Raw genomic sequence first — 26,082 nt, 5'->3', positions numbered from 1 at the left:
AATTTGAGATGTGACACCTGCAAGCCTTTCTCCACAGTTGTTGCAACACCCAGGGTTCTGAGCTTCCAGGAGTATCAGAGAGGGAAAGAGACTCAAAGGAGGAACTTTCTGAGCAAAGTGCAAGAAGTGGTGGCACCAAGGCTAAGGAAGACCGAACAGAATCATCCCAAAGCATTACCCCCAAACATTTACCAAGGCAAACTGGGTAATGCTGTCCGCTATCCACTTTACCTCATAGCTGGTCGATTTTGTGAGGAAAAGCTCTCAGAGTGGAGCTATTTCAAAATGGAATGGACATCCTCTCCTGGTAGTGAGGTCTTGAGGCAGATCCTGGAAGACCTTTCTTGGATAAGTTGTGGAGAAGATTCCCAGTAAGATTTGTGGTTGGACTAGTTGAACTATGAGGACATTGGACCAGGGGTTCTAAACATGAACTCCATGAAAATCAATAACTATAGGATGGAGGGAAATACACAGTTACTAATCATAACTGTGAAAAAATTTTTACAGCTGATTTCTCTGATAAAGGCCTCATTTCTCAAATACATAGAGAACCGGGCCAAATTTATAAAAATAAGAGTCATTCCCCAATTGATAAATGATCAAAGGATATGGACAAGCAGTTTTCAGATGAAGTCATCAAAATTCTCTCTATAAAATATATAAAATACTCAAAATCACTATTGATTAGAGTATTGCAAATTAAAGCAAATCTGAGGTACCACTTCACACCTATCAGATTGGCTAATATGACAGCAAAAGAAAATGACAAATCTTGAAGGAGATGTGGGAAAATTGAGACACTAATGCACTGTTGGTGGAGTGGTAAACTTATTCAGCAATTCTGGAGAGCAATTTGGAATTATGCCCAAAGGGATATAAAACCATATATAGCCTTTTACCCAGCAATACCACTACTAGTTCTGTATCCCAAAGAGATAAAAAACAAAAAGGGAAAGGAGCTATATATACAAAAATATTTTTAGCAGTGATTTTCTGGTGGCAAACAATTGGAAATTGAGGGGATGCCCATTGAGGGGAAATGGCAGAAACAAGTTGTAGTTTATGATTGTGATAGAATACTATTATAAGAAATGATGAACAATATGCTCTCAGAAAAACCTGAAAAGACTTATATAGATGAATAGAGATGAGTAGAACCAGGAGAATATTGTACAGTAATATTGTATGATGATCAATTGTGAATGACTTAGCTATTTTCTGCAATAGAATTATCTAAGACAATTCTGCAGAACTTTTGGTGAAAAATGTTATCCACGACCAAAGAAAGAACTGATCTGTTGCAGATTGAATTATACTTTTTTACTTTTTTATTATTGAATTGCAGATTGAATTATACTTTTTTAAACTTAACTTTCTTGTTTCTTTTTCTTTTTGGTCTTTTTTTCTTTTACAACATGACTCATATGGAAGTATGTTGTACATGGCTGCAAATGTATAATCTATATCAAATTACTTGCTGTTACAGGGAGACAAAAGGAAAGGGAGGGAGGGAGAGAATTTGGAAATCAAAATTAAAAAAAAAGTTAAAAACTCTTTTTACATGTAACTGGGAAAAATAAAATGTTAAATTTAAAAATTGATAACTATAGTTTACTATAGTTGGTTTCCTTGTAATCCTATGCATTTTGTTTTCTGCATTTGAAAACCTGATACTAAGAAGGGGTTCATGGGCTTCATCAGCCTGCCCAGAGGGAACCATGAACACAAAAAGGTTAAGAATCCCTGTCCTTGAGGTCATCTCTGCCAACCCTTCATTTTATAGGTGAAGAAACTGAGACCTGGAGGGTAAAACCACAACCAAGCTCACAGAGGTGGTTATTTCTCCCTTCTCAAAGAGGACCAGTGATGCTATGCAGGTCATGCTTTGACTGGTGAATGAACTGGATTTAAGTGAGGAGGAGCTGCACAAAAATCATCACCCTCACTCTCTCTTCCAGTGTCATTGGAGTCCAGTGGCAAGACAAAAGCTAAGATGATTGATGATGGCTCCATGGATGTACTCAATGAAAGACTAACATTCACACCCAGGGTCACGGATTCCAAATCCAGCCCTCACTTCATTTAGCCATGGCATGTTCTTATCTTTATTTTCTAAGATTCAGTTTGTATCTGTCAGTGTTTGTGAGAAGGGGAGAGAGGGAGTTCTTAGATGAGAAGGTATTTGTAAAGAGAAAGTGGAAGTCAATTTTTAGGATTAATTTTGCTTTATTTTAAAATAGAGATTTGGGATAAGCATCAATGGCGCGTGGCAAGAGAGGCCAGGCATCTTCTACAGCCCCAACTTTCTGATCTTATGGCCTCTCTTAGGACTAGATATAGGGAGCCTTTAAGAAGTATTTCCTGCTCCTTAGAAGGTACCACAGGTCACTACCGATGGGGCTTAGGACTGCTAGCCCAGGAGATGTAGAATCAGGAATGAGGCAGCTCCAGGGAGAGTGATAGGAGCAGATGCTGTTAAATTTTTCCCTTTCTTATTCTGGTAGCATTAAAGGAAGATGGTCAGGGAGTAGTGTGGGTCTGAAGCTCAGGGTCTCCAGGTAGGAGAAGAAGACTGAAATAGGATAGTCCTGGAAGGATATGTATTTCTTAAAATCAAACTGGGGAATTTTGAATGTTTTTTCCCAAGAGAAGCATAATTATATTTAGAAATTATATTCCATGAGACTATTAATATAATATATAAGATGGGCTTTTCTGGTTTGGACTGAGAACCTCACATGCCCACCTACCTCCCAAGCCCCCAATGGTCAATACTGTTTCCATTAGAAACCATGTTCTGAGTTTCAAACTGTTTAAAAATGAAATCACAGAACAAATCATTCATCATTAACTATTGCATAGATACACCGCTCTTTATAAATTCTCATTTAGTGCAGCAAGGTATAGATTCACTAACTTAAAGCTACTACGTAAAGTGAATGGAGGTATTGTGAAAAAGAGCAATGCATGGAATCCATCTTCAATGTGGTCATGGACAACTTGGACTCCATTGCTGCGTAGGCGAGAAACGTACATGAGCCCATCATCCCTTAAGACGTCATGCTGACAAGTGATGATGTAAGTAAATGGTAGTTGGCTCAATGTTGAATCATTAGCCAATAAAGGGGAGGCTCTGAAATCCACAATCCCTGGAAATTTCTCTACTGTCTTGGTACTTCCATAAGTTGGGTGGGTATAGACATGGTTTTTTTTAAACCTCTCAGGCAGCAGAAGACTCCAGTTGACAAACTTGAAGAGATGGCTAAATTTGGCAGGTATATGTTGGCTGGCTTCCAAGGTTTGCTCAAGAGCTTCATCAGTGGTGAAGCTATTACTCACAAATTTCAACATCAAGGCCTTTGTCAATAATACCCCGTGCTCATTTTCCCTGTAGGATGGTAAGTCTGTAGTAATTGTTTGTAAAAATGGGTAAATTAGAGCTTGCACCTTGAGTTTATTTTTGATTTCAGGATCACCCATCACCTGTGAATATTAGAATAGGCATTAAGCAATCAGTCAATGAATCAGACATCTCTCAACTGCCTACTCAGAACTGTTTATATTTCTAAGAGGACTTAGAACACTCAAAAACCAGGCCTAAATAACTGCTGTGAGTTAATAACAGCAGTGCTGATAGTATCTTCCAAATGAATGTGAAAAGGCTAGACAAATTCATTATTTATATCATATTAACATTTTTTCTTTTAAAATATTTAGAAAGTAAACTTTAAGAAAACAATTGAAACCACTGTAACTCATTAAATATTATTACTTTGTGATCATTAAGCTAAATTTGAGATTTGTTCAAAAACCTTGTTTAAACTTGTGATTGAAATGTTTTTTTCTATGCAAGGAACTTTTTAAATGATATTTTATTTTTATCCCCAGTTACATATAAAAACAAAATGTCCAAATTCTATACTTCCCTCCCTTCCCTGAGATAGTGAGCAATTAGATATAGGTTATATATGTGCAATCATGTAAAACATTTCCATATTAGTCATTTTGTGAAAAAAAATGGAAGGAAGGAAGGAAAGAAGGAAAGAAGAAAAAAGAAGGAAAATATGCAAGGTACTTAAAAAAAGTCTGGAAGTTTCTGTGAGAAGAGAATTGAAGGCATAGATCACTGCTCAGGAGTTTTAGGGGCAACCTTACTCATCTAGATAGAGGTAGACCAATGTCACCACGGTTTTCAGCCCACAAGCTATACTGAGCTAGGGAAGCCAGAAACCCAAGAATGGATTTGTTACTTCCATTACTATCCCTTAAAGGAACTAACCAAACCAAATGAGAAGGGAAAAACCTCTCCTGATATAGATTTGGATGTAGTCACAAGGCTGCAGGTAGAATCCTAACGCTGAATGTCCATTTCTTCTATTTCTTCATCCTCCTTAGTCTTCCTCTTCTTTCTCCTTTTTCTACTCCTCTTCATTCCTCTCCCTCATCCTTTCCCTCTTCTGCTTCTTCCTATTTTCCTTTTCCGTCCTTCTCCTCTTCCTTCTACTACTTCCCATTTCTAACCCTTCTTTCCTCTCCTCTTCTTTCCTTTCCTTCTTTCCTTTCCCCTTTTCTCCAACAAATACATACAATTGGGAGGTATGGCAGTTCTGTGGAGGATGTATCTTCTAACTCATTGGGTCTGAAATTATTACTCTCAAGCTGCCTTTCATAAAAAGACAAGTAATAGCACCAGAAGGAATGTAGGAAGGCATTGTTGAGTTGATGAAGCCTTGAACAAGAAACTGAAGGTATCAGGAGAGTAGATGGTCTCCTGATTGTCCAGGATGACGTCAAGGTCAGCTGGTCAGTCAATGAGCCTTTATTAAAAACTTACTATGAGCCAAGCATTGTGTAAGACATTGAGGATCCATATATGTATATGTACATGTGTATGTATATACATGCATATATACACATATATCTATATCAAAGAAACCTGGTTCCTACCCTTAAGGAAGTCACATTCTAATAAGGGGAGACACCATATATTCTTCAAGTATCATCTCATCTTGATAATCTTGGAGGTCCATTCTAATCCTGAAATTTCAAGATTCTAAGACCTTTGTCTTGGGTATTGAGTCCTAGAACATACACTGAGTGAATGGAAGTGTGTAGCAAGTTTGAGAAGCGACACCTGCAAGTCTTTCTCCACAGTTGTTGCACAATGTTTTAGGTTGAGCACTCAGGGCTCTGAGCTTCCAGGAGTATCAGACAGGAACACAGACTCAGAGAAGGGAGTTTCTGAGCAAAGTGCAAGAAGTGGTAGCACTAAGGCTAAGGAAGACCACACAGAATCATCCCAAAGCATTATCCCCAAACATTTACCAAGGCAAACTGGGTGATGCTGCCCCTCATCCACTTCACATCGTAGCTGGTTAGTTTTATCAGGAAAAGCTCTCTAACAAGTGGAGCTATTCCAAAGTGGAATGGGCATCCTCTTTTGGTAGTAAGGTCTTGAGGCAGATCCTGGATGACCTTTCTTGGGTATGGTGTAGAGGAGGTTCCTAGGAAGCTCTGTGGTTGGACTAGTTGAACTATGAAGACATTGGAGAAGGAGTGCTAAATATGGGCTCCATGAACTTTTTTTTAAAAAAGTGATAATTTTTACTATAATTGTTTTCCTCTTAATCCTCTGCATTTTGTTTTCTGTTCTTGCAAATCTGATACTGTAAAAAGGTTCATGAGCTTCATCAAACCACCAAAAGGGGACCATGGCCACAAAAAGGTTAAGAATCTTTGTCTTAGAGGTCATGAAGGCCAACCCCTCTTTTTTTACTGATGAAGAAACAGATCTGGAGAGACAGAGATCACAGAGGTATTCAATGCAGGGCTGACATTCATACCCAGGGCCATGAATTCCAAATCCAGCCCTCATTCTCTTTAGCCATGGTGTGTTCTTACCTTTATTTTCTAAGATTCAGTTTTTATCTGTCAGTATGTTTGTGAGAAAAGGAGAGAAGAATTTCTTAGATGAGAGGGTATTTGTAAAGGGAAAGTGGAAGTCGACTTTGAGGATTAATTTTGTTTTTCTTAAAATAGAGATTTGGGATAAGCACCAATGGTGCATGGCAAGAGAGGCCAGGCATCTTCTACAGCCCCAACTCTCTGATCTTATTGCCTCTCCTAGGACAAAATGGAACTAGACTTTAAGAAGTGTTCTCTGCTCTCTTGAAGGTATCACAGGTCACTCACTACCTATGGGTCTTAGGACTACTAGCTCAGGAGGGGTGGAAGCAGGATAGATAGCTCCAGGGGGAGGGATAGGAGCAGATGCTGTTAAATTTGTCTCTTTCTCATACCCAACAGTAGCATTAAAGGAAGATAGCCAGGGAGCAGTAAAGTTAGGTATGGATATGAAATTGTTCTTTTTTGTGAATGGGATAGTTAGAAAAAAAATATCTTAGAAGCCTTTAAGCAAAGAAGAGAATGAAAGCTGGGGATCTCTGCTGAATAGGGTGAGTGTCAACCTCACTCAGCAAGACAGAGGTAGACCAGTGTCATGACTGTTTATAGAACACAAGCTGTAATGAGCTAGCAAAGCCAAAACCTAAGGATGGAGGGACATTCAATTAATATTCATGAAGAAACCAAAAACAAAGAAAGGAAAAATCCCTCATGATATAAGTTTGAACTTTGTCATAAAGTCTTTTAGACTGTAGATAAAACCACACAGCTAGATTTCCATTTCTTCTTCTCTTTCACTTTTCCCTCTTTCTCCTCCTCCCCTTTCTATCTTTTTCTCTTCCTCTTCATTCTCCTCCCCTTTCCTTTTTCTCTTCTCCTCCTCCCCACTTTCTTCTCCTCTCTCTCCTCTTTTCTACTCACCTTTCCTCTCTTTCCTCCCTTCATTCCCTTTTCTCCTTTTGCCTTCTCTCCTCTTTTCTCCTATCCTTTCCTCACTCCTATCTTCTCCCTCTCATCTGTCTCCTTCATATGTCCTCCACTCTCCTCACCTCTTCTCCATTATAAGCTGTGTGACTCTGAGCAAGTCACTTTTCTCAGCCTTAGTTTCCTCATTTATAAAATGCACAAAACGATAGTACCTTCATCATGTGATTATTGTGAATATTGAATGAGATAACATATGAAGTGATTTGGAAGGGTTAAAGTACCATATACGTGTGAGTTACTATTATTATCATTAATATTATTATATCCTGCTTCTGACATTTACTAGCAGTGTAACTATGGACAAGTCTTTTTCTCACTCAGTTTCACCACCTTAGATGGGAATGATAATTCTTGTGCTATTGAGAGTCAGATGAGAAAAATGCTTTGTAAACCAGAAAGAACTCTATAAACACAAGTTACTAGTATTGCAATGTTGCATGTGCGTGTTCTTCCTTTGTTGCCAAAGAAGACCATGCCATCAGAGAAATGATGACATAGCTTACACTTGACTTTGTTTTGAGTGAGGGAGGGCTGTGCAGGTCACCAGCCTCACTTCTCCTCCAGAGCCATGTGAATCCAGTGACCAGATATTCATCAGGATGACTGGAGATGACCCAGGATGAGACACTTGGGGTTAAGTGACTTGCCAAGGTCACACAGCTAGTCAAGTGTCTGAGGTGAGATTTGAACTCAGGTCCTCCTGACTCCTGCACTGGTGCTCTATCCACTGAGCCACCTAGCTGCCCCCCTGCAATGTAGCATTATAAAACTAAAGAGACCTTCAGAGATCATTCTGATCAAACCGATTAGGCTGTGAGAGGTTTGAGTGAAAGGACTGTTTTATTTTTTGCCTTTCTTTGTATCCTTCAGTTCAGTTGGTCTTCATTTGTGTCTGACTCTTTGTGACCCCATTGTGAGACTGAGACAAACAGGATTAAGTGACTTGCTCAGAATCGCATAGCTAGTAAGTGTCTGAGATTATATTTGAACTCAGGAAGATGAGTCTTCCTGCTTTTAAGCCCAGTGCTCTCTCCACTGTGCCACCTACGTACCTTTTCTATTCCTGGCACTTAGCAAGATGCTTGGTACACAGGGAACATTTAATTAATGCTGAGTGACTGACTTCTCTCTTTTACTTGAAGCCTGCACAGCATCAAAGTGTAAGAAACACTTTCTCTCTCTTTTTAGAGCATTCATACATTTAGAACATATTCTGAAAAGAGAAGAAAAAGTGTTTTTGTGTAAAGGAAGAGATTTATATTATCAAAGGATGCAAGGATTGCTGCTGTGTTAGATAAACATTCTGATGCCTAATGTGAATGGAAATAAACCCTTTGACTCTAAACTATGAAGTCACCTAGCCTTCAGGTGGAATTTGGACAGTTTTGGAGAAAAAATGATCTATAGGTTTTAGGTATGGATTTGAGGACTCAGACCTCAATGGTACTATATGGAGTGATATCTCATTTGTGTGGGAACAGTTAATGTTTAGAGACAGAGAAAGAGATTTTATTTATTAAAATTAGAGAAATGTGAGTATAAAGAAACACAGTTCAAGGGCACCAAAGAGACTGATCATGTTTTGGAGACTTTCAAAGCTGCATCCAGGATAGGTACTTCAGCTAATTTACATATACCTATTTTATTACTAAAGGAGACAAAACTGAGAAAATGAGAAATTGAATAAATATTTGTAGACTGTATGATTTTTTTTAAAAGACCATCAATATGATAGGGAAATTTGGGAAAATGTGACTTTTCTTTTCCAGTAGAAGGTCAGTCACCCTCAGGAGACTTTCATTAAAGCTACTGTAGACACAGCAGAGGACGAGCTGTGAACCTGGGGAAGAGAATTCTGAAAAACTGCTCTGTTGGAAGCCGGTAGAAACAATCAATTGAGAGAGTTCAGATGAGCAATTCCTGACTGGTCAGAGAGAGAAATGACTTCTTTGACCAAGACCGCAGATGACAGTGAGAATGAGAATCTTTCCGAAGTTGGAACCAAGGTAAAGCTTTTCCTAAAAGTGCTTGTTGCTCTCTGCTGCCCCCTTTGGCATGAAATGGAAAAGCAGACAGGACTTAACACCTACTTTGGAACCATGGTGAGATGCAGCTGTGTGGCTGTAATTCTCACTGTGATGTGGAGGGCATAGCTCAGGTGAGCAGATGACCTGTTGTGTTGGTTTGTTTAGTGCAAAGATAGCCAGTTTGATAAAAACTTGTCACTTGTCTATCTTAAAGAGAACTGCTCTTCAGGTGATAGTTATTGGGTGAGAGTTAATGGAAAGACTCTAAAAGGATTTATACATGGTTGGTTTAGAGAGGAGGATTCCCCCAGCTGAAGAATTCTAAGTATCAATAGTCATTTAGGGAGCAGTGAATCAGTACTCATGGTGCAGAGGTTCCTGAATTGACCAATAACACTCATGCCTGCAATACAGATTTGAGTGCAGTTGAGTCCACATTTTGACTTTCCCTTTCATGGTTTCAATGTATCATGGATCAGCATAAGAAATTAAATGGGAATTTTGGAGGACTTTTATGGAAGGCACAGACAGAGCCTACGATCAAATGCTTAATCCAAATTTTACAGTAAAGTACTGTAACTCCACATAAAAGAAGAAAAAATTCAGACTTCTTCTCTGGTATGAAGGGAAGGCTAAAACATTTTATGAGGATTTTCCAGTTTGTGAGGGTACTATGTCCCTAACCCCCTTAAGGAATAACTGTACTTCACAGGGTTGTAGTAAGAATCAAATGAGTTCATCGTTGTAAAGCATTTAGTAATTATCTGGTACATGGTGCTCAATAGATGTTCATTCCCTTCCCTTCTACTCCATCCTTCACCCCCCCCCCCCATTTGCACACTACATTATCTGGAAAACAACTTAAGCACTTTGAGGATGAAAATAATTTGATGGGATAGATTTCTTCAGGTCATAAGTTGTATAATTATGGATTAATGTTACTAATTGATACAGTTATTAGTTAATATGGATAATTAGAATATGGAAGAAATTCTGGTGAGGATGTTTATAGCTAGATGTCCTTATAGTTGAAAGAACAGGTTACCAAAAGGAATCACTTCCTTAAAGACAGAATTCATTATGCTTATTAACTTTTCAATGGTAGATGCCATATTTAACTATAAACTCTTTGAGAGTAGTGTTTTTGAGTTTTTTGTTTTTGCCCTTCTTTGTATCCCCAGCACTTACCACAGTGCATGAAACATAAAAGTATTTATATTTATGGAATTTAATTTAACATGTTAAAATTTAAGAAATTGAGAAAGAAGCTGTTGTTTTTTTTAAAGAGCCTCTTATTTTCAATCTCTTAACTTACCAACGTTCTTGCCTACACTAGGCAAACTTTATAAGGGCCAAGATGAGACATGCTAGTTCTCTGTATAGGATTGAATAGTCATAAGATTTTAGAGCTGAAAGACATTAAAGACTCATCTAGACCAACAGGTGGCAACCTTTTTGATCTCAGGACTCCTTTATACTCTTAATAATTATTAAAGAACTCCCTTACCCAAGAACTTTTGTTCAGGTGAATCATATCTATTGATACTTACCATATTAGAAATTAAAACATTTCAATGTTACTAGGAAAACAGTTTCACTCTCATGGGCTCCCTGAAAAAAGTTTTCAGAGATCACCAGATTTCCTGGACCACCCTTGGAGAACCACTGATCTATTCCAACCATTCCCCCTTCCCTAATTTTGCTGATGTGGAAAATGAGACTCAGATAGGCAGATGACCTCTAAAGCCACTCATATAGTAAACAGAATTGAAATTTGAGCCAGGTCATCTGATTCTTCTGCCCCAGCAGAATATAGTACATGGAAATATAACAATGCAGTACATAAAATAAATAGTGATCACATAAAAAAGTGATTCCAACTGGAATAGTTAAAAAATGCAGAGTATCTTACCATATAAGTTACTGAGGCTGCAGCGGTGCCCCCAACACTGTCTCCTGAAATGCATACTCTAGTAGGGTCCACACCATATTTTGCCAGAATTTCATCCTGTAGAAAGAACTTCACCACGTTGTAGACATCATGCAGTGGAGCTGGAAAATGGTATTTAGGGGCAAGGCTGTAACTTTAAAGAGAACAGAACATTGATCACATGACTCTCACTGTGACTATGTAGGAATCTCTCCATAAAAGAATAGATTCAGTGGGAGAATATCAGTGCGCCATGGTGAAATTCTTCATGGTATCCATTTTCCTTTAGTTTCCATTTTGTACAGCCAGCACAATAAGAGAAAGAGGTAGGATGATATCAGAAATGTGGAATACTCTCATATAGGCAGGGCTGCTGTTGCAAGGTCTATCAAAGATTCTAAGCTACTCTGGAGGTGTTTGGAGGGAGTCTAGGAGGATTCTGCCCCACTTGCCCCCAAGATCCCTTTCTTGTATGGTATGCAAGACTCTCAGGTGATTCTATTTTTCTTCAGAAGAAGTCTCCCTCAGCAGGAATTTGTGAAGTCTTTAGACAGGTTTATATTTATTGTTTGCTCCCCCAAATTACTAGTGCCACCATGGAGAAGTTCTTGTAGACTCCCAGAACCGAAGAGAACATGGTAAAGACACCAGTTTGGGAGTCAGAATTTTAGGTCAGATTGTGTTTTTGTCACTTAATACTTGGGCAAATCATTTAACCTCTCTGGGCCTTGGGTTTCCTGGATGTAAAACAGGGAAGGAGTTTGAACTAGATAGCTTCAAAGGCTTCCAGCTCTGCTTGTGTTTCTCGGATTTGGGTGCTCCCTATCTGTATTTTGGAACTGATAGGCATATCCACACTGCAGGGTTATCTTCTAGCAATTGTCACTTTATGTCCCATAGCATATAAGGGAAAGGGCAATAAAAATGGTGCTCCCTGGGAGATGGATAATAACTTCCTAAGCATCAAGAAACCCTAATGAAAATAATGGGACATGGCTATCATTTGGTACATAGATAAAGAATGAGTTCCTTCCTCCCTTGACCAAAACAAAACAAAAATGTCATTTTAAAAGAGCAAACAATTCTCTCTTACTCAGATGACACAACAACAGCATCCAGTTCGCTAGCTATTCTTCTTGTCAGCAGGTCATAAGGCAGCATGGCTGGAAGGAAAAGTGTTAAATTGATGACCTTGGCCAACACAAGTAAAACATGCAGGTATGACAAGTGGGCCAAATATAGATCCTGGCTCAATTGTTACATACTGGCCAAGAGCATCTTCTCATTTGGAACAAGGACTACAAAATGAAAAGGGTTCAACATTATGACAGGATCTAAAAGTAGGACTGAGATTAGGGAAGAGGCCATTTGGATGGGACCAAGGTTTAATGTGTACTATCTCCGGACTCATCTCACACCCAGCTTCCAGATCTTTCATTAGTGGGGAACTTAGAGGATGTTATGCTCAATAGCAGAATTTAGCACAGTACTTAGCATGTAGTAAGTATGTAAGATACTTTTTTTTACTAATATGTCAATTTAGTGTTAGTCATCTTGATGGCATCCATTGGCCAATGGTATGACATATGTCACCATCATTTTCCTCAGAGATCTTGGAAAGTTGGTTGAAATTCTAGATTTTCCTGCAGTTTCTCTAAGTACCCAAGAAACTTCACATCATATCATATTGTATCATACCTTCATAACATATCATATCATAGATTGCGTTAGAAGTGTAAGAAGCCTAAGCTTTTCAGGGGTTTTAAGGGGAAAGTATAATTTCAAAAAAAATATAATTGTATCTGTGACTGGGATAAGACGTCTAGCAACTAGAATTTTAACAGAAGTGACACAGCTGGAGAAAAGTGTTTAAAAGAAGTTATTTTGACTGCCAGGATATTGGTCACTGCCCTGTCATGAAAGGCACTAACCAGAGACACAGTAGTCAGAATTGCCAGAAGGGAGTAACTTCTACTGAAAAGTAGGGAGGGGATATAAAGCAATTGCATCAGAAGCATGATAGCTTCTTTGTACCCTAAGACAGAATTACAGATCCTTGTCTCTGAGAATGAAAAATGCTAATAGAATTATATGTAGCTTTGTATGCGATTGGACTCCATCCGAAAATGTCTACTGGTTAACGCTTCCTCTTCCCTTTAGTGTATGTGTGTCTTTTTGCGTCAGGATCTGGGTTATGATTCAAGGAAAATAGAATTTCCCTGGCTTCTGGGATGGTAAAACATTTCTTAGGTCTCTGATTGTCTGTGCGTCTTTCGTACTAGATATTATTTTCTGATGAGTTTTTTGTGATTTCTCCTCAGTCCCTTTTGATGTTCTTTATCCAGGTCATATTCATTTGGGTGTTACCCAAAGTCCTGTCATTCAGCCTGTTCTCTCCTCTCTCTATGTTATCTTACTTGCACTAGAATGTAAGTTCCTTGAGGGCAAAAAGCTATATCCCCAATGCTCAAAAGCTTTCTGCTCAAAGCTATATCCCCAATGTTTAACACAGTATCTGAAACATAGTTGTTTTTGTTGATCATTCATTCTTTAAGAGGAACGTAGTAAGTGCTTAATAAATGCTTGTTGACATGACTTGACTTGGCTCTAGGATCCTACTTGCTGTTCCTCAGATATGATAGTCTTTCTTCTGGCTGCCTTCCATGCCAAGAACATTCCTCCTCTTCATTTCTGACTCCCAGTTACTCTGGCTTTATAAAGTACTCAGTTCTTTATGTATTTGAGATATGAGACCTTTATCTAAGAAATTGTCTATAAAATTTCCCCCCAATTCTTTGCTTTCTTTCTGATCTTAGCTCCATTTGTTTTATTTGTGTAAAATCTTTTTACTTTTTTGTAATCAAAATTATCCATTTAACACTTACCTTTGCTGTCTATCTCTTATTTATTCATAAATTGTTCACCTATTCATCAGTCTGATAAATAATATTTTCCATGTTCTTCTAATTTTCTTGTAATAACTCTCTTTATATCTGGGTCATGATACCTTATCTTGATAAATGGTATAAGATATTGGTCTGCGCCAAGTTTCTGCCATACTATTTTCCAATTTTCCCAACAATTTTTTTTAACCAAGTGATGAATTCTTATCCAAAATTTTAGGTCTTTACACTTGTCAGATACAAAGTTATTATATTTATTTACTGCTGTAAATTGTATGTTAAATACTCATTTCTAATCATACTTTCCCACCCCTCCCCCATCTTCCAACTGCCTTCCTTCTAAAATTATCTTTTGTTGACACTGTATATATCTTATATGTTCATAGTTATTAAAATGTTTTCCTCTCCATTCAAATGTGAGCTCCTTGAGGGCAGGGTTCATGTTTTTGCATTTCTTTGTATTCTCCAGCTCTTAGAACAACATCTGGTACCTATAGTTTCATCATTTTTCAGTTCTGTCTGACTCCTCATGACCCCATTTGGGGTTTTCTTGGCAAAGATACTGGAGTGATTTGTTATTTCCATCTCTAGCTCATTTTACAGATGAGGAAACTGAGGCAAACAGGGTTAAATGACTTATCCAGTCACACAGCTAATAAGTGTCTAAGACCAGATTTGAACTTATCGAGTCTTCCTGACTCCAGGCCCACAATTGTGTCCACTGAGCCACTTAGCTTCCTCATGTAAGTGTTCAGTAAATGCTTGTTAACTTACTGACTGGGGTATGGATAATAAGTATGTTAGATCAACCATTAGCCATCAGTTGATGGTCAAAGATTATAGTTGATTAAATCATGGCCTACAGATTCACGTCTGAGAATACATTTTAAATTGCCTGATGCTACTGAAATGATTTACTCAGTTTTCTGAAATGTGCCTTGATTCAAATAGAAACGCACTACAAGTTCAAAAGGATGCGCCTTTTTCTATGGCATTGGTATATTACTTCAGTTAATGAAAACACAGACACTAAGTAGTCTAAAGATTTAAATGGGGTTGTGTTGTGCTTGGAATTTGTTGATGTTAGCTCCTTGAGAGCAAGGATGATGAGAGAAAGGATTATTTCTTCCCAATTGGGAACAATGATATTCCAATCCTACTAGTACCTGGTAGAAATTAAATTATGGATAAAATCAGACAGCCTAAGTCACAAAAATGTCTACCTCATTAATCTCTTTATTTTACAGTTAAGAAGGGAAAAGATGGAAAGAAATAGAATCTATTTCTTCCCATCACACCGTAGTAGCATTGAGAGTAGAACCTGGGGCTCTTGACTCCCAATACAATGATACTTCAACCCTATGTGATGCTTTTAAGAAGGACAAATTAAAGTTACTCTTTTGATGCTGGAATTTATGATCACCTAAATTCAATAAGTGCAAAGTGATTATCAACCAAGCTCCTTAAGGACAAGGGTAGGCTTGTTTTTATCTTTCTATCCCCAGCTTCTTATACAATGTTTCTGAAATCATGGGTGTCCTGATCATGCTTCCACATCTGCTGTGGGGGCTCACTTAGTACTCAAGAATTCAGATAAACAATTTTTTTTTTAAAAATCTAAAACTACCTGCATAAAATTAATTCTCAAGGTATGTAGGGGGGCCATTGCTCATACAAAAGCTGACTGAAATATTCCCGAGGAGGCTGTGCCCCAGGAGTTCAAGGATGCCTCCATTGTCCATCTCTATAAAGGTAAAAGGAATAGATTGTCCTGCAACAATCACAGGAAGGTCTCTCAGTCATTGCTGGCAAGAGTCCTTCTTAATAGGCAGATCCTTCACCTGGAAGATGGTCATATACCTGAGAGCCAGTGTGGCTTCAGAAAGGACCAAGGAATAGTCGACATAGTGTTTGCTGCCTGACAACTCCAGGAGAAATGCTAGGAGCAGAACAGAAGTCTATATACAACATTTGTAGATCATACCAAGAGATAGGTAGATCTGACTGTTAGTTGTGAGGGCTTATGGAAAATTATGTCAAAATTTGGTTGCCCAGAGAAGTTCATCAGCATTGTATGTCAATTTCATGATGGCATCTTTGCCCAGGCTCTGGATAGTGGACAATGCTCTCGTGCCTTCTCAGTCACCAATGGAGTGAAACAGGGCTGTGTGCTTGTTTCCATGCTTTTTAGCATGATGTTTTCAGCCATGTTGTCAAATGCTTTCAGTAAGGATGAACAAGGCATCAGGGTCAACTACCATACTGATGATAAGTTCTTCAGTTTGAAAAGGTTACAAGCCAAGACCAAAGTGGAGGGAGTGTTGGTGCATGATTTTCTGTTTGCAGATGAGCCTCTGTAACTGAGATACAACAAAGTATCTCTGCTGCATGTCCTAATTTTGGCCTAATAATTAACAGCAAGAAAATGCAGGTGCTCTATCAGCCACCACTACACCATCCATATGTGGAACCATCAGTTACAGCAATAGAGAAGCTTTGAATGCTGCAGATAAGTTCACTCACCTTGGTAGTGTACTTTCCAGGGATGTACATATTTACAACGAGGTTGACACACACATTGCCAGAGCTAGCTCAGTGTTTGGGAGGCTCCGCAGAAAAGTTTGGGAGAGAAGAGGTATTAGGCTAACTACCAAACTGAAGGCCTACAGAGCCATTGTGCTGACCTCATTGTTGTATGCCTGTGAAACATGCACAGTCTACCAGTGTCATGCCAGGTAGATGTCTTAGGAAGATTCTAAAGATCACCTGGCAGGATAAGATACCAGACACTGAAGTCCTTGCTTAAGCTGAAGTGCCAAGCATTCAGACTATGCTTCAGAGAGCACAGCTCCAATGGGCTGACCATGTTGTTTGAATGCAAAATGTAGAGTTGCCAAAAAGAATATTTTATGGAGAACTGACATGGGGCAGGCAATCACATGGTGGTGAGAAGAAGTGATACAAGAACACTCTCAACGTCTCTTACAAGAACTTTGGATTTGACTGTGCAACATGGGAGACACTGGTACAGGACTGTTCAGCATGGTGGGCCCTCATCAGAAAGGGTGCTGAGCTCTGTGAGCAAAGCAGAACTGAGACAGCCCAAAGGAAATGTAGGATGTGCAAATTTGGAGCAACCACCCCATATATTCACATGGACTATCTGTGCCCAAGTTGTGGTAGAGCATTCTGAGCTTGTATTGGTCTGCTCAGTCACAGTCGGACACACTGAAATTTCACTTTATCATGGTGATGTCATTTTGGTCCTCTTTGAAGATGAAGGACAACAATCAACCAACTAACCAACCAAAGGCAGTTGACGCTGACTTGTCCTGATGTCTTAGGAGCTCTCCCTGCCCAAAGCCTGAAGGGTCCATCTGTGGGACCCAGATCAGTCACCATGGGACAGAGTTAATTCTAACTCCCAGAGGTGTACTCCATGGCTTCTTGTGTGTGTGTGTGTGTGTGTGTGTGTGTGTGTGTGTGTGTGTATGTGTGTGTGTATGTGTATGTGTGTGTGTCTGTGAACTTAGATCTTCTCAGTTTCACTTGTGACCTGATATTCAGCAGGAGGCTCTTAATAAATGTTTAATAGAAATGTTTGTTGACTTATATTGAACTCAACTTGAATGTTAAAGATTAGGAGTAAATACAAAAAAGGAGAAAGAGAAAGAAAAGGAAGAGAAAGAAGAAGAATGAGATGGAGAAGGAAAAGGAAGAAAAGGAGGAGGAGAGGAAAAAGCAAAAGAAGAGAAGGAAAAATGAAAGAATGAAAAGGAGGAAGAAGAAGGACAGTAGCAACAGGAACAATCAGTAATAACTGGCTGTGTAATTATCACACCCATACTTGAATTGGAAAAGGGTTGAAGACATGCACTTTCTTCCCGTCTATTTGTATCCCTAGCACTTGTCGTAGGGGTTGAGTTAAGGTAAAAGCTTATTCTCATTGATTGATTGATTCATGATTTATCATTGCAGTGATGGGGAATTTTAGGTATAGAATTATGAATATATTGTCATCAGAAGTTCTTAGAGGGTTGATCAGTTTTGCTGAACATTTTTGTATTTGTTTTTTCTCATCTTGATTGTAAGGGAAACCCCATTTTTAGAAATAAATGTGGTTGAAATAAAAGCCATCAGTACAATAACATATAGAACTTGAAGGAAAATAAAACCTCAGCTCCAAAGGAATAATTTAAGGCACAAATAAATATATGTCCCTCCTTTACTTATGATATCTCTCTCTACAGAAATGGATGATTCTTGTATTATAGATCATAGAATTTTGCAAACAGAAAAGTTTTATAACAGTCCTGCCAAAGCCATATTGTTTCCCAAGGAGATTATATACTTACCAGGACTTCCAAAGCTAACTGCACCACCATGAATATAAATCACAGCTCTCTTTAGCCCATCCAGGTTTTTTGTTGGCATGTATAAACGTACCGGAACACCAACAAATGTTGTGTCAGTCACTGTAAGGTTTTCATCTGAATGTGGTTCTGTATTCAGTAATCTTGTCATCATGAAGAAAAATTCTCCATGGTGCATCAGTCCTAGTTTCTCAATAAGAAAAGTCTATATGTACAAACCAAAAAGCAAGGTGAATGAATCATTTTAGGTGAGACCATGACATAACATGTAGACCTGGGACTAGTCTTCCCCCCATATTAATTTGACATGAAATATTTCTATTTCCATTTTCCTCACTCCACAATTCTATTATTAAATAGTTGATAAATATAAGGACAAGGAGAATCCCATTCTTATTCTAAAACCTTCTCCCATCCAGTGCTGGGAAGAGTTCAGTTTAAGAACTAGACTGTCTCTGTCCAACTACTCCCTCCAAAGGTGCAGGTTGCAATCCTCTCAGGATTTTTCATCCTTTGGGATTTGCATCCATGCCATTATATAATCCAACCAGAAAAATAAGATCGCAGGAAGACAACACAATTCCAAAGACAATGGAGTTAATCTTTAAAAAATATCAGAGAGCACAAGATTGGAAAAGATCATGGTTAGCAATATCAGTTCTACCTCTCAAAAAAGATGACCAAAGGAATCAGTAACTATAAACTCAGATTTATTTCAATATAATTCAATAAGAAGCTAAGTACCTACTGTGTTCCAGTTCTCACAATAGGCACTGGAGATACAAACATAAAAATAAAAGTGTTGGGGGTGTAAGCTCAGTTTTCACATGGACAGTCTTGGGCAGGTAAAGGTGAGGACTTCTAAACCTCAGAGTTCTCATGAGGCCCCCCAGGGAACAGCTGGGAATTGAGGCGTGAAACACGGGCTATCTTCTGCATTTCTGCCTCTTCTCAGTGGGAAACTTGCTGGGGAGAGCATCCCACCCTTGAGATTGGCCCGTGGTCTGAGCACACCTGTTGTTGACTAGCTAAGGTCTGAGAGCACGCATGGTATTCATGTGCAAACTATGCGGCGGGAGAGCTTAAGTAGGGTCAGGAAAGCCTGAAGGTGCTCTTCCTGCTGAGGGGCCCTTGGAGGGAAGAGGGTCCCCCCCTCTCCCGCTCCCATCCTCTTGCTGTACGATCCTTGCCCCTTTGGAGGAGGAGGATTCCTCTCTCCTGAGGAAGAATTCACCCTGCACATGTAACCAAGACCCTGAATAAAGCCTAACCCTTGTTCGACTCTGGAAAGTCTTTTCTCTCAACACGTTTATCCGGTTGATCCCCGAAGACCTGGACGACAGGTAAGAAAAGGCTTGAGTAGCCCTTCGGCCTCAAGGTCAAACATAAAAGGGTTCTTGCCCAAATGCCTACTTTTCTACCTCTATGTAATTCTTTGGAGTATGGTTTGTGTCCACAATAATGAAAATATGAGAAAGGAGCAGGCAAATTTTCCTACATTATTTTTGGAGTCATACAATACATTGACAAATGGATAGAATATAGATCCTATCATGCCTTTTTAGTGAATTAAAAAATTGACTTAAAGCAAAATTCAGTCTTATGAGACCTATTCCAGTGGTCTTATCTATCTATATATTAACATATTGTATTACATATATGTCATAAACACACATTATAATATGTCATGTATTTATTTCTGTTTATCTATCTATGATATAACAGCTTAGGTCAGGAATATAAATTTGACAAAAACTACTTTGGTTTCATAATCTACTGAGCAATAGCACTGAGCAAGGCACAAAACAGAGAGATGTAGGCTTGTACACTTGCATCCTAGAATATGTCTGCACAAAGTCCAAGTACATAAGAAAAAGGTCCTATTTTCAAATAATGCTCTATTGTCTAAATGGAGTCTACCAGGATGATTCAAAAGTAATCAGTGTAGCCATCAAATAGCCCAAACAAAGTAGATGCAGAATGGCTATTTATAGGAAGATAAAGTGGTGTTGTAATCTATCTCTTCAGAGAGGAGACTACATTAATGTGTATTTCGGGACAGGTATGGCAGATGGACAAATAGTTGGACCCAGAATCCAAGAATATGAAAAGATCAGGTTAGATCTCATTGGGTAATGGTGGAAGGGCTTTCTATACACTCTTAAGTTACTTTCTGCCACAAAGGCCCATTTTTATGTCAATATTCTCTATAGGATGTAATCTAGCTATGACTATGGGGACATTGTAATTTCAGGGGGAAACTAACAGCTGTAGATGACCCAAATTACAATGGAAAGAGGCAAGGTGGTGGCAGGAGACTATATATATATATTTCTATATATATTTCTATATATATATGGATTTTGATCCTAATCAATGATGAACTGTGCTTTTAAAGGTGGCATAAAAGCCATCATTCAAGGAAATGGGAGATGAGAACATCTTGGGGCAGAGGAAAGAGTTTGAGGACTTGAATTCAAATTCTCATTATTCCACTTACTACTTGTATAACCTTGGAGAAGCCATTTCATTTCTTTCAGTTTCTTCATCTGTAAAATGAAGGATTTAGAATAGATGATCTCTAATATACCTGCCAACACTAGATCAATGAGCCTATGATCCAAAAAAAGGATTCCAGAGGGTCAGGCATGCATAAAAATGAACAGTCTAAATGTTGCATTGGTTTATATGAAATTCTATAAGAACCAGAGATAGCCAAAGAAACAAAGGTAAAGTTTTAGAATCATAAGAAAGTTTTAAAACAACCACAAGAGCCAGGAGCAAGAATAACGAGATGAAGGGGCCAGAAGGTACGAAGAGTACGTTGCCATTTGCACGACCCTGATAAGAAAAGAGCCATTAAAAGTACTTAAGCAGATGAGAGTGAAATGATTTCCCCTGGTAATATAAAATTCACTGTGAAGTCTGTTGACTATAGATAAAATTGGTTTAGCTGGGTAAAGAAAAGCTTATCCAAATAAGCCTTCTGAAGACCAAGAAGTATGTTTCTGCAGGTGTGTCAGTAACCTTTTTGAAAGGTCTTCGTATGCTTCCCTGGTGAGAGGACCGCTCGGAAAATGGGGTTGGAAGAGACTTTAGTATTGTTAACCTCACTGCAAACATGCATATGCATGTCTTAAATATTGGGCTTAACACCTACTTGGAGTCTCAGAAGTCAAATCAACAGAAATGATGACTGAATTGTAGATTCACCATGAAAGGAGATGTTCAGCTCTTCCTGCAGGGAAGGGCTTCTTAACCTGGAGTCCATATATTTGTTTTTTAAATTGATTTCTGTATTTCGATATAATTGCTTTCCTTTATAATCTTAGGTACTTGATTTCATGCATTGAAGGAAGGGAATACGTGTTTGTATGGTACCTATCATACATCAAGCACTGTACTGAGCACACCTCACCACAACTCTGTGAGGCAGACGCTATTATTATCTCCTTTTGACAGTTGAGGAAATTGAAGAAGAGGTTACACAACTTTACCCAGGGTCACACATTAAGTGTCTTAGGTCAAACATGAACTCCGGTCTTTCTGACTGCAGGCCCACTGCTCTGTCCCCTGTACTAACAACTTCAAAACATATTTCTGAGAAGGGTTCTATAGGGATGACTGACTGCCAAAAGGAACCATAGCATAAAATGGTTAAGAAACCGAGCTCTGACAGACACCCTTTGAGAGCCTCATGTAGAACTACAGTTGGACAATCAGCCAATAGCATTTATTAAGCAGGCATTGGGCCAAAAATTGGGAATAAAAAGAAAGGCAAAAGTTGGTAATCATACTTAGGAAGCTTACATTCTATGGCGACAACATGCAAGATATATACAATATAAATGGAAAAAATCTGAGGGAAGGCACGGGGAGCAGTAGGGGAAAAGAAGGCAGAGTTGAGAGATAGAGTCTAGTGTTCAGGAAATAATAAGAATGCCAATGTAACTGAATCAATAGTATATGAAGGCCAGAAAAGTATAAGAAGACTGAAAAGACAGGAAAGGGCCCAGTTGTAAAGGGCTTTAAATGCCAGGGGATTTTTTATTTGATTCTGGAGTTAATAAGGAGCCACCAGAATTTTATGATCATGGGAGGACACTTGCATTTTAGTTAAATCACTTTTGTGGGGAGGGGAGGATGATTCAGTCTTGAAGTAGGGAGACCAAGAGAATGATCAATTAATCAGTAAACATTTATTAAGCACCTACTATGTGTCATGCATTGTGCTAAGCCCTGGGGACACAAAAAGAGGCAAAAGAAAGTCTGCTCTCAAGGAGTTTCTAATCTAATAGGGGAGACGGAATTCAAACAAATGCACAATACATGTACATATATATGTGTATATGTGTGTGTATATATGCTATATACAGGATAAATAGGAAACAACAGAGGGAAGGCACTAGAATTAAGAGGGGTTGGAAAAGGTTTGAAGGAAACCAGGGAGGCCAGAAGGCAGATTTGAAGAGGGAAAGAATTTCAAGCATGGAGGATAGCCAGAGAAAACATCCAGAGCAGAGAGATGGCCTGTCAGCCTGGAGATCATTGTCCACTGGAGGTCGGGGTGGAGATAAGATGCAAGAAGACTAGACAGATTGGGGAAGGGACTAGTTATAAAAGGCTATGGATGCCAAACAGAGGATTTTATGCTTTATCCAGGAGGTAATAGGAAACCATTGGAGTTAATTGAATGGAGGAGAACAGTGTGTAACATGGTCTGACTTGTAGAGTGGGAAAATTGTTGCAGCTAAACAGAAATTAGACTGGAGTGGAGAGAAACTTGTAAAGAGAAGGTGAAGACTGTGGCCAGATGGCTTTTATCAGTCATCTCTGAGAGAAACTTGGTTGAGAGAAAACTGCAAGATTAGCTCATTTATTAGATTTGACCTAGTTGTCTCCCTTGATCCTTGACAAGTAAGTCACCTCATCTTTCTGTACCTCTGCTGCCCAAACATTGGCTTAGAATGTTGAACTCTGTGGCCTCCAAGGTCCCTTCCAGTCTTAAATCTATGATCCTAGGATGCCAGCACTAGTTCTTTGATCTCCCATAGTAGTCTGTGTTAATTTCTGATCTCTTGACTCTCAGGTAGTCTCACCTTGAAAAAGTATTAAGCACCTATTTGCACAGGGTCCTACAGAACAGGCCACCTTGAGCTCTAGTCCCTTAGAATAAGATAATTTGGGTCAGCTCCCTTTTCCTCTGCCAAATCAATTCTTCCCATAGAAGACTCTTGTACAGGACAATAAGGGGCCTTTCAAACAGATGAGAAAAATTAAACACTAAACAAATAAGTGAACAGTAGTGAACTTTTACATTTAATAAAAACAAAACATTAATGGGGAGCTAGAGACAGAAGTCAATGAAACTTCACATTTAGCAATGACATTAAAGTGAATCTCAAAGAGTTATAAAATAAATGGAAGGGGAGTAGAAGAGAAGGTTTATATTCAACAACCACCACCACTAAAATTCTTCTATATTTCATCATTATCTGACTTCTCTTCTAGCTATACATTTCTATTAAGCACAGACTATGCTTACTGTGTCATCCTGTGCCTTGCACAGCACTACATGAAAACAAATAATTAATACTATCTCATTGATTTAACCAAAAATAAAATTAATTCCCTATCTAAAGTGCCAACTAATAGAAAGAGCACATGCCGCTATAAAATCCATAAATACTCACAATGAAAATGTTTCTCTTACCAGATCTACCAAAGCTCTGCAGAATGAATTATAGATCATGATTTTCCACTGTTCTTCCATGTTCTCTGGTACAGGCAAATATACATAATAAGCTATGAGAAGACAGGAAACCACAGTGCAGAGAGCTTTGCGGCCCATATTGTCTCAGTTCAGTTCTTTCCTTGAACTGGCTGAGGTTGAGTTTATTGTCCTTTTGTTCTGAACATAAGCAATAAAGTGAAAGTCTTGAATTTGGATCCCTCTCAAGTAGTATGATCATCTGTACCATAAATTTTTTTTTAGTTAGAAGATTAACCAGTTGTGCTTCTTTCTTGCCATTAAGAGTCAACTCACAAAGACAAAATTGATGGCCCCTCCTTATTTTATTCCGTAAATATTTATTGAGGTCCTATTGTGTACATGGCACTGTCCAAGATGCTGATACAAAGTTTGATAGATAATATAAGCAGGGAGTTAAACATACAAACAATTCTTGTTTGTTCGCCTTCATGGAGGACACCATTAACATGAATATCAGGAAGCTAACTTCAGACCGTTGTTATCTCTCAACTATTGTCCCACCTTGAACTTCTGAACTACCTTGCTTCTGATGACATCAGTGAAGCTTTTCAGACTTGTCTTACTGCCTTATATGCCCTCTTCCTCCAAGTTTCTGTTTCTCTCTCTCTCTCTCTCTCTCTCTCTCTCTCTGTGGGATGCTGGGAGTAAAGCAGGGGATACTATCAGATGCAATTCAATTCAGTTGAACTCAACAAATGGAAAGAAATGTAATACAAACAAACGCATCTTCTTTTTCTGTGATTTTGTTCATGTGAGTACTTCCTCTAACAGATTTTACAGCCCCTCTGAGTCCTTTCATACTATAACACTCAAGGAACCCTCTCCCATTAGACTATAAACTCCTTGAGGGTGGGAAGTATCTTTGACCTTTCTTTGCATTTTTAGCATTTAGCATAATGCCTAGCACAGAGTAGGAGCTTAATAAATGTTTATTGACTGACAGTTCAACACTCTTGTCCACAGGCTCTCAAATCTTCTATAGGGGTCCACTCAAAGGTTTAGGGGCCTGTTTCTCCTGCCATTGCTGGGATAAACAATGGGACATGCAGCCTGTCTATTTACCCTTTGTCACATGACCCATCTTCCCGTAATGAGTACAATATATCATGAATTTCTGCAGGAGGTAACTATGGAGAAGGCCATATAAATCAATTCCAGTTGAACAATACTTGCTGTGGTTAGGTGATGGTTAGGTAAGATTAACAATTTCCCAACTTGTGGGTGTGGACTAGAATACTAGAAGAACTCTGAGTTCTTCTTTAGTTGTGTCCAAATCTTCATGACCCCATTTGGGGTTTTCTTGGCAAAGATGCCCCAGTGGTTTGCCGTTTCCTCCTCCCCCTCATTTTACAGATGAGGAACTGAGGCAAAGAGAGTTTTGTAACTTGTCTTAGGTCACACAACTAATAAAGATCTGAGACTGGATTTGAACTTAGGAAGATGAGTCTTCCCGATTTCAGACCAGGCACTCTAACCACTGCTCTACTCAGTTGCCGTGAGTTCTTAGAGTGCCAAGAGCAATCATTGGAAAGATAAATGAGTTCAATCAACATGCACTTTAGGCATTCTCAAGGCACTGAGGAAAAAAAATAAAAGTAAAACTAAAGAATGATCTGTAAACCAAAAAGCACTAAGTCTGCCTTGAATATATTCAACAAATTTATGTAATTCTTTTTCATTTACAAAGAATGCTTGCAGTTTTACTTTTGTCTTCCCCCCCCCCCCCCACAGTGCCCTGAAGATACTTAATAAGTGTATGTTGATTGACAAATCAATCAATCAACATTATGGTTTAAAAGTACTTTTTCCCACAACAACTCAGTGATATAGTTAGCCTTGATAGTATTATTAGACCCGTTTTACAGTTGAGGAAACTGAGGTTCAGAGAAGCTTAGTGACAGCTCCATTATGGTTGCCAGGTTAATAAGTGTCAAAACTGGGATTGAAGCCCAGATTTACTCTAGTATTCTTTCTACTCTACTACAGCTGTTCTTCCAGCATGTGCATCCTTTACTTAACTCACTGGTGGATGGACAGAAATATGACACAAATCAATAATCAACTTATGGAAGCATCATAATATCACAGGTATCATCCAGCATGAGGTAAATCATTATGGGCAGAGAATACCATTAAGGAGGATTCTTGACAACCAAATTAGTTCCATGACTTGCTGGATGGG

At 38.7% G+C, this 26,082-nt stretch overlaps 1 protein-coding gene across 1 annotated transcript; it reads right to left on the bottom strand.

The window, feature by feature from the left end:
- Positions 1–2,233: 2,233 nt before the first annotated feature.
- Positions 2,234–23,978, bottom strand: LOC140511703 (arylacetamide deacetylase-like). Its single transcript, XM_072620877.1, has 5 exons — positions 23,841–23,978; positions 18,110–18,332; positions 11,945–12,014; positions 10,834–11,005; positions 2,234–3,486 (listed from the first exon to the last, which is right to left on the bottom strand). The coding sequence occupies exons 1-5, from the start codon at positions 23,976–23,978 to the stop codon at positions 2,878–2,880; spliced, it is 1,212 nt and encodes a 403-aa protein (XP_072476978.1). The 3' UTR covers positions 2,234–2,877.
- Positions 23,979–26,082: the final 2,104 nt, after the last annotated feature.

This window comes from Notamacropus eugenii, chromosome 6 (genome assembly GCF_028372415.1).
Source record: "Notamacropus eugenii isolate mMacEug1 chromosome 6, mMacEug1.pri_v2, whole genome shotgun sequence".
NCBI classification, from domain to species: Eukaryota; Metazoa; Chordata; class Mammalia; order Diprotodontia; family Macropodidae; genus Notamacropus; species Notamacropus eugenii.
This window is presented reverse-complemented; position numbering and strand designations above follow the sequence as displayed.